Source organism: Bidens hawaiensis, unplaced genomic scaffold (genome assembly GCF_021521415.1).
Source record: "Bidens hawaiensis isolate Kalapana, Puna unplaced genomic scaffold, B.hawaiensis_p1.1 tig00022382_1, whole genome shotgun sequence".
In the NCBI taxonomy this organism is placed as follows: Eukaryota; Viridiplantae; Streptophyta; class Magnoliopsida; order Asterales; family Asteraceae; genus Bidens; species Bidens hawaiensis.
The window spans coordinates 333,360-342,456 of NW_027493491.1; the positions used below are offsets into that span (position 1 = coordinate 333,360).

The 9,097-nt window shown below is 34.9% G+C and overlaps 1 protein-coding gene across 1 annotated transcript; it reads left to right on the forward strand.

Moving 5' to 3' along the window:
* The first annotated feature begins 6,397 nt into the window (after nucleotides 1-6,397).
* On the forward strand, nucleotides 6,398-7,295 carry LOC143565506 (uncharacterized). The gene has a single exon (XM_077052464.1). It carries the CDS (start codon nucleotides 6,422-6,424, stop codon nucleotides 7,181-7,183), a length of 762 nt encoding a protein of 253 aa, XP_076908579.1. The 5' UTR covers nucleotides 6,398-6,421; the 3' UTR covers nucleotides 7,184-7,295.
* The last annotated feature ends 1,802 nt before the right edge of the window (nucleotides 7,296-9,097 follow it).

The following is a 9,097-nucleotide window of genomic DNA, read 5'->3' on the forward strand; positions in this document are numbered from 1 at the left end:
GATACTCTGCTAGAGGTCGGATAACGGCTATAGCACCGATATTGGCTGCATAATTAGATGAATTTAAATACTAATTTGTGATTCTTGCAACTAGCAAACAATACAGACTAGAAAAAGAAGAATATAATAATAATATGATTTTCTCATATTTGAAACAGATTACTCAAACAAACTTGAAAATGTAAATTTATATTGTTATTGTGATGATGAAGTTTTGCTATTACTTACATAATTTTTTTAGTTACTAATTACAAAAATCCTTTTATCATACTTTGTAAAACTATTATTAATTTTCTAAGCATCCATTGATTCAAAAACAAGATCTAAGCGCACACAATTGCCAAGTATAATTAACAGCCTAAACATCATCATCATCATAATAATAATAATAATCAATCACAGGTAATCGACGAAAGCGCTGGCTAGATCAACAGAAATGACGAAAATAAAACCCTAGGTAAATTCCGAAGAAATAAAGGCTAATATCGATCATGGAACTACAAATTGATAATGAAATAAGGGAGATAATTAGGGTTTTCACCGATTATGAAAGGAGGCTATCGAAGAGTAAGAGTTGCTGTAGCAAAAGAAAGAAAGAAATCGTAATAACGAAGGATGGGCTGAGTGAGGATTTATATGGGCAGCAAATATGAATCCCGAGGTATGTATGTATGTGTGTATGTATGTATATTGGATGGATGGATATATGTATCGTAAGCATATGATATGGCCGATTAATAAGGTAACTACAAGAATGCCTCCTCAACTATAAACCTAATGACTTTTTCGCCCCTTTGTTGTTATTATTATTATTATGTTTGTAAATACGAATATACGATTGCAAACTGTTCGCGAGCTACTCAAGCTTTGTATACTTTTTAGGTTTGCCTCTTCGCCACTTTTGACACTAACCCTGTTTCGACCTCTGTTATATTTTTTTCTGAGTCGACCACTGATGATGATGATATTAACTGTATTTTTGTTGTTGATTTGATGTATCTATCGTGTGTAATTTTATATGTGGTGAGGGATGAGTAGAGAAAGAATAGAGCGGTTTAAGTAGAAAGGAGATGGCAGCTTCTTTTGATGGAGTTTAATAAGGGAGGAAACATCGTAAATGGTAGTTGTGGTTAATTGATTAATCCCAACTTAAAAAAAAGTGTGTTATGACCGTGATAGTAATAGTAGAACGATATACTTATTGTAATAAAGTTAAAAGGTTTGGGACATATAATTTACTAAAAAGAGTGTAAAGCAGTTATTTCCAAAATCATTATTGTATTTCAACAAACATTCATTTTAAAAATTGTAGATGTGACAATTTTTAAACAACCATTCATTATTCATAATATTATATAGACCACAATAATCATTTGCATAACTTCTTTAATATAATAAACAATATATTTCACCAATTAAAATGCTAATAAAATATTAATGTTTCAACTATAGCACTCATAAAAAATTCTAATATAGATACATGTCTTCCATGTATTCATTTTTTTAAGATCTTGATAAACATTTATGTGTTGTTTTTAAATTCCTATAGGTTTTTAAAGTGAATACTCAAATCATCAAAGTAAGCAGTTTTTTTGAGACAGCATAAAATTCTACTAAAATTCCTGATCTTCTCGCTAGACACATATGTTTTTCAAGAGAAAATATAAAGCAAACAAGAATTGCATGTTTACCAATGGTGTATAGTATTATTAAATATCAGTTGCTAAGGGGGTGTTTGTTTTTTCTTCAAACATCTTCAAGGGAGCTAATGTCTGCACGCGCGCAGACATTACCCTTGAAGACTGTTTGTTTTTTTTCTTAAAACAGATCTTAAGTTATCTTCTTTCATCTTAAAAGAAAAGCAAAGAAATCTTGCTTAAAACATCTTCGCAAAAAAATCATACTCTTATCCCTTTGAAGCCACCCACTCATCCACTCCTCCCACCACCGTCCGCCACCACCACCCACCGTACGCCACCACCACCATCCCCCACTGCCACCGTCCACCACCATCCACCGCCACTACCCACCGTCCGCCGCCACTACCAGCATCCACCACCACCACCCATCGTCAGCCACCACCACCACCACCACCATCCATCACAGCCACCACCAATCACCACCGTCCACCACCCACCACAACCGTTCATCACCACCACCACCCACTGTCGGACGCCATCACCGTCAACTACCACCGTCCACCACCCACCAAAACCGTCCATTACCACCACCCACTGTCCACCACCACCATCCATCGCCACTACCCACCGTCCGCCGCCACAATTTTATTATTATATTTTCTATGTAACTTGAATAAATGACTTCTATCTTGTGAGATAAGTTTGACAGTTATGCAGACAGTATCAGCTTATAAAAACAAACAGTCTTATATTTTCAGCTTGCAGATCTTCAGACCACATCTTCAGTTGCAGACATGAAAACAGATGAAATCAGCTTGCAGACAGTTTATGTCTGCAAAAACAAACAGCACCTAAATCATTAATGCAATGACAATATCTACACACTTCCAACTTTAGCAAAAGACGATAATGTATGAATGAACTTTAATCACACATTCAACATAACACGCCGAACGCATACAAATCATTAAAAATGTATGTAATGCTAGCCAAAATAAACCAAAAAAAAGTACAAGGGGCATGCTGAAAAGAATAAGAGGGTGTGAAATTAAAAAATAAAAGTGGGGTTATCGTGTGAGATTGCACTAACGGGGTTACCGGTGTTTCCGGCAGACAATAGCCCACACAACCTACAACTACCCATCTATTCCGATATATTGGCTGTCATATCATTAGATTTTATATTTTTGTGTGCTCCAAAATGATTTATGGTTGATAATACGAAGCAAAAAAGGCGAAAGGAAATTGAGTAACTTGTACGTCTAGCCCAGAGTTACGTAGCGTGATTAATGTCTCTTTCTTAAAGTGTACCGTTTTTTGGGATTAAAAGTAAATAAAAAGGAACATTTTAGACGAAACTTAATGCATATAGTTTGTTATTAACATGACGATACACTAAAATGACATGCTTTAAATAGTTGTCTATAAGATTTATAAAGCTTGAAATCCATTAATGGAGGTTCTATCAATCTATCATCTGGTATAGCAAAGGTAGTTGGGGGTGGGCCATTGGGCTGTTTCAGGCTGAAACTAAATAAAGCCTAATCAATAATGTATGTATATGGTTGTGAGGTTGTCTATTGAAGTGGGGTAGTTGAATTATTTTGCTATAGATAAATGGCTTAGTTTTGACTTTTAATATGTGGAGAATCTACAGCTCATATAATATAACGGTTTTAATGATGTCAAAAATGGCTTAGATGAGGATACTCTGGTGTCACACAAACCCAAATGTGGTAAATGGATTATTGTTTTCTAAGGATGCCCCTTTTTTAGGCGGATTCAAATTATTGTTTTACTAAGGTGCCTGTTTTTTTGAGGTGGATTCGTAAAGGAGACGGAGACGGGGACGGTCTCGGGTAAACCCAATCGGGTAACCCGGATAATTCGAGAGCATCGCTACAATCCCTATTTTTGTTTTTTATAAATCGGGTGTTTGCAACGGGTTATACAGCCCGAGGATGAAAAAGAAAACGAGCTGTTGACAACGGCTATATCACCACTAAATTTCCATGTTTCAGATTTCATTTTTCCATTACAAATACAACACTTTATTTACCAATTTTCATACTCTACCAAATTGCTACACGCACAAACACAATATTATTTACCAATTTTCATACTCTACCAAATTTCTACACGCACAAACACAATATTTCTACTCTGTGAATTCAAATAAATTAAAGGTTTGTAAAACCAAAAAAATCTTGAGGTGGCGGTAGAAGAGGTGGTTCAACGCCGAGTCAACATCAAAACTCACGGCAACAAATATTTATGCAACAACCACTAATGTACCAGTTCCAAACACAAATGTTCACAAATAATTAATACCTCCTACTCTAATTGCACCCGAATCATACCACAACCCTTTAGAAGATCAAATGGCGTTTGATGTGTATGCAATGAGAAGCCCAACTTATTCCTTGTGTAGCAACTAAGAACGACCGCTTCTGGTGTATGATCATTGTGATGATGGAGTTGATTTGCAGGAAACTCAAGAACGCTATCAACATCAATATGAACCATATAATTTAGGTGGTGATGATGACGACGACGGCGATGATGATGATGATGATGAAGTTCAAGAGACGTAAGTTGAACAGCCTAAAAATGCAAATACAGGATAATTTAAAGGTCGGATGACGAGCATATCATGGTCAAACGAGCAAGATGTAGTTTTGGTTAAAGTATGGGTTTATATGTCTTGAATCAAGAAGATCATAAACCAACAAACAAGATGCCTTTTAGCTTGAATTAATTGAAAAAAGTATGACTATAAGCAAATAGAATATCAGAACGCTTATATAAACTGGAAGAAGAGTTTACAAACCCTTAACTTTGTTGCAACATATGAAAATTTACATAGTTGGAAATCACACCAAATTGAACATTCTAGCTCAGGTAGTTTTGCCATATTCTCTATCTAAAGAAGCATATACAACCTTATACCTTCTCTTGTTTTGTAAACTAATGTCCGTATACCAATGAATTTCTTGTCGACTTGTGCACGACAAAAGAACCAACATGTTGATAGTAGTATTGCTTACTGTATCCTTTTATGTGCAACTTGTTTTTTACGGTTTGCTTGGGATTCAAACAACTCCCTCACCGAACCGCATTGCAACCTCACCATTTTGCATTGATCGCATATCTTTGTCCAGATGAATGATGTGAATTCACATGATGCGAGCAAGTGCTCAATTGTTTCTTCTTTGGCTCCTTAGGATTTGTAGTATGACAAGTTTAGTCGAATACCTCTTGATTTTAATGGTTTCGGATCTTATTATTTGCAGCTTTTCAATAATAATTAAAAAAAAGTTGACTTTTAGGGACCGGTTTATGTTAAGGGTGTTCATGGTCCGGTTTTAACGGTTTTCCAGTTAAATCTCGAACCAAACTCTTGAAATTTGAAACCGAACAATTACCAATGGTTTAGTTTCACGGTTTAGGCCTCCTTTTAAAAAGCATAATAAACAAAATTGGTCGGTCCAGATTTACATAAAACAAGCTACATTGGCCATGTTCGGGATTGCTTATTTGCACCCCGTTTTGAATTTTATAACTTGTTTTGATAAGTCACTTCCTTCTAACTTATCAAAAACTCTTTTTTTCTTCTTTTAAAAGTTAAAAATATCACATTATCTAAATATTTTTTTTAACTTATAAAACTTAGTATAAGTTAATAAGTTGTTTTGATAAGCAATACCACAATGTGCAAAATTACTATATCCATATACATAACATTATAAAACTATAAAAGAATATTAGTCCAAAATGTAAAATAAAGTTAAAATAGTTGAAGAAAGATACAATAACATAAAATACTTTCAGTTATAATAAAACTTTCAGTAAAGTGTAAAGAAAAAAATTAAAATTAAAGCTACAAAGTAACCCAATTCATTAAATTTGTAATCAAGAAATACATATCACACGTCACTCTCATCCCGAATAGATACTTAGAAAATAAACAAATAATAACACATAACATGAACCGTCATAGTCTTACCGTTTTACACAGCCGGTTTTTAGTTATAAACCGTAAATCAAACCGTTTGCTCCGGTTGGAAAATTCAAAACCGACTACAGAAACTAAAGGTGAAAAACGACCCGCGAAACTAAACTAAATCGATGACCGGTTTGACCGGTTTAACAATTTTAAACTGAACCAACACTTGCATCGGATTAAAGATAGAGAGAAAACCTAATCCTTGTTAATTGATTTCCCCTTTCTTCGTCGCTGTTAATCATCTTCTCTGTTTCTCAATCGCATCTTCGATTGCTTACACAGGTAACCTTCGATTACATCGGATTAAAGATAAGATACGCCATCTCTAGATCTGCATCAAAATCGAACGACCTTTTCGATTTCAATTTCATATGGTTTTGAACCGACACATAACCCTAATTTCTAAATAAATGCGTTTTTTTTTGCATGGCTAATTGGTGTTCAGTCATTTTTGAAAAATTAAATCTTACTGCAGTTGGAATTACTTTCTGTGTATTGAATATGATGGTTTGAATATTTGATGTTAAGTCTGGTTATTGTAGTAGTAGTTTACTAAATTAGGTCTTTTACCATTTAAATCCTTTGACCAATTTACAAACCAAACAGAAATTGGATTCCATTTCGTATTCTGTCAACCAACGCGTTAAGAGTATTTTAAAAACACGAACCAGACGATCCCTTATGGCATTTTTATGTAGGAAAGAATAGTCTTTTGTGGAACATTGTTATTAACTTATTATACCTCTTTTTATTTTCTTTATATACTTCAGAAACAATGCCTCCAAGAATCGCTCAAATCCGACTTGTGAGCTCACACCCTCACGTGTATGCGCCCTGTGATGACTCATTCGCGTTAGTCGATGCACTGCTGGCTGACCGGACCAAACTCTTAGACCACCACCCGTCAATCTGTATGGAAATCGGCTCGGGTAGTGGCTACGTCATCACGAGCCTTGCTCTTATTCTCGGATCAGAATCCAGAAGCGCGCATTACATTGCAACCGACTTGAACCCTCAAGCCACACAAGTGACCCACGAGACACTCGAGGCTCATGGGGTTCATGCTGAGTTGATAACCACTAACATTGCTTCTGGGCTTGATAAAAGATTGTCGGGAATGGTGGATTTGATGGTTATTAACCCGCCTTATGTGCCAACGCCAGAGGATGAAGTGGGTAGTTCGGGTCTTTCGGCTGCGTGGGCCGGGGGTGAAAATGGCAGAACTGTAATTGATAAGATTTTACCCGTTGCTGATAATTTGTTGTCGGAAAAGGGTTTGTTGTATATGTTGTTTCTCGCAGAGAATGATCCGTTACAGATATGTCTTCAAATGAGGGATAAAGGTTATGGTGCAAAGATTATTGTTCAAAGATCAACAGAAGAAGAGACTCTGCATGTGATTAAGTTTTGGCGGGACCCAGATGTTCAAGTGGAGGGAAATGAACCGGTGTCGTCGGGTGGTAAAACAGCTCCTCAACGAGGCTTGGATTTTCTGCGGTCACAGATTTCTAGGTTGTCGTTTAGGGAGACGAGGTGAACTTTAGAAATCTTTCTTTTGATGCAATAGCTTTATGTTGTTGGTAACATGTTTCTTGAATTTGTTAAGGTTGATTGATTGAAGCAATTTTGGCTTTTGAAATCATTGTGCTAATGGGTTATAACCAGTTGGTTGTAGAATTGGGAGTGGTTTTTAACTTATGTTTTTGGTCATTGAAAGGTCACATATTTTTACTTTTATAATAATTTTAGCTCAATCTAATCAAAGTTAACTAAGATCAGTTATCTATAAACAAGTCAAGCCAGTGCTTGTCTAAGCTTGTGCTTGACTCCTCTAATTTGATGGAGCTCAAAGTTGGCTGTTACAAGTTTTATGTCTAAAGATAGTGTTTGGCTCATTAATAACTTTTGTAGCTGTAGTTTGGCTTGATTCGTTTACTATTTGTTAAATGGTTAATATATATATAGGGTAAGGTTAAAATGAAATCCCACTTGAGTTGTGAAAATCCGCGAAAACCCTATGTAACATCGTTTTTTTTTTGTTACATGTAATATATGTTGTAACATTTAATACAAAACATCGAAACATAAAAAAAAATGTTTTGCTATTTTTTAACATTTTTTTACTAATTTTTATATATGTTTTCAGGAGAGAGAAAAAGTTATATATATATTTACATTTTTTATTCATTTTAATTGTGGACCACAAGATTTAAACATTAATTAAAAACATGTGGTTGAGAATGAGTTTCTAGAGTTTTCACAGCTCAAGTGGGTTTTCATTTTATACCTAGCCTATATATATATATATATATATTACATATAAAAGATTTAAGATGGACAAAATGGTCATTTGTAAATTATAAGACGTTAATTGATTATACTGAGACGTCGTTAAAATTTTATACCGCTCTTCTCCGACGACGTTCAAGTGTATCTTCGGCGTCTTTCACATGTAACCCCCAATTCTTCAATTGCAGTAACACATCCTTTAAATCCCTATAATTAAAGCCCCTCCAAATCCGTTGCAGCTATTCAATTGCAATTCTATCCTCTAATGAAACCGCCACATTCAATTCATCGGCTCAATGCATTGAGGTTGCTTCATCCAACCTCCACAATTGCAACAGACCGTGTATCAAATCAACCGCCTACCAGGTAACATTTGGGTTTCCTATTGTTTTTAGTTTATCTGCATTTTATTTAGGATCACAAATTCATATTGTTTGGGGTTCTTTGGGTTTTCAATTGTTTGTAGTTTATCTGCATTTTATTTAGGATCACAAATACATATTGTTTGGTGTTCAGTTTAATACTGAACCAAAATAATACCGAAACTGAAACTAAATAAACTGAAACGAAAATAAAAGGCCGAAAACAAACCGAAACCAAAAGCTGAATAAACGCCAGAATTGAAATTGAAAACTAAAAAACCAAAAGCTGAATAAACGCCAGAAATGAAACTAAAAAACCAAAAATGAACCGACACCAAAAGCTGAATGAAACTAAAAACTACTCAAACTAAACCAAAACAAAAAACCGAAACCAAAACCGAAACAAACCGAATTCTATATATAATAGTCATAGCCAAACTGAATCAACAAATACAAAAAATTATAGGCAGTATATTATTAATTGCATTTTTTACAAATAAGCCCGTAAGCCTTTCACAGGTAGTTTTACAAATAGGCCCGTACCTCATGTGCATCTTCGAAGTTATTCACCACAGCCGACTGTTGGACTCGGTATGCCCAAGACACATATTATAATTGATGTGGCTAGTACGTCATGATCCAAGGCGGGTCATACCCAATAACAAGCTAGACAAACACCAATAATATTTGTTTATATATGATATGATCATAACAAATATTAACACTTGAGTTATTTGGAAAGTGGTTTCTAAATACAATGTACTTGTGAAATAAATAAATCATATGGATAATTTATACCT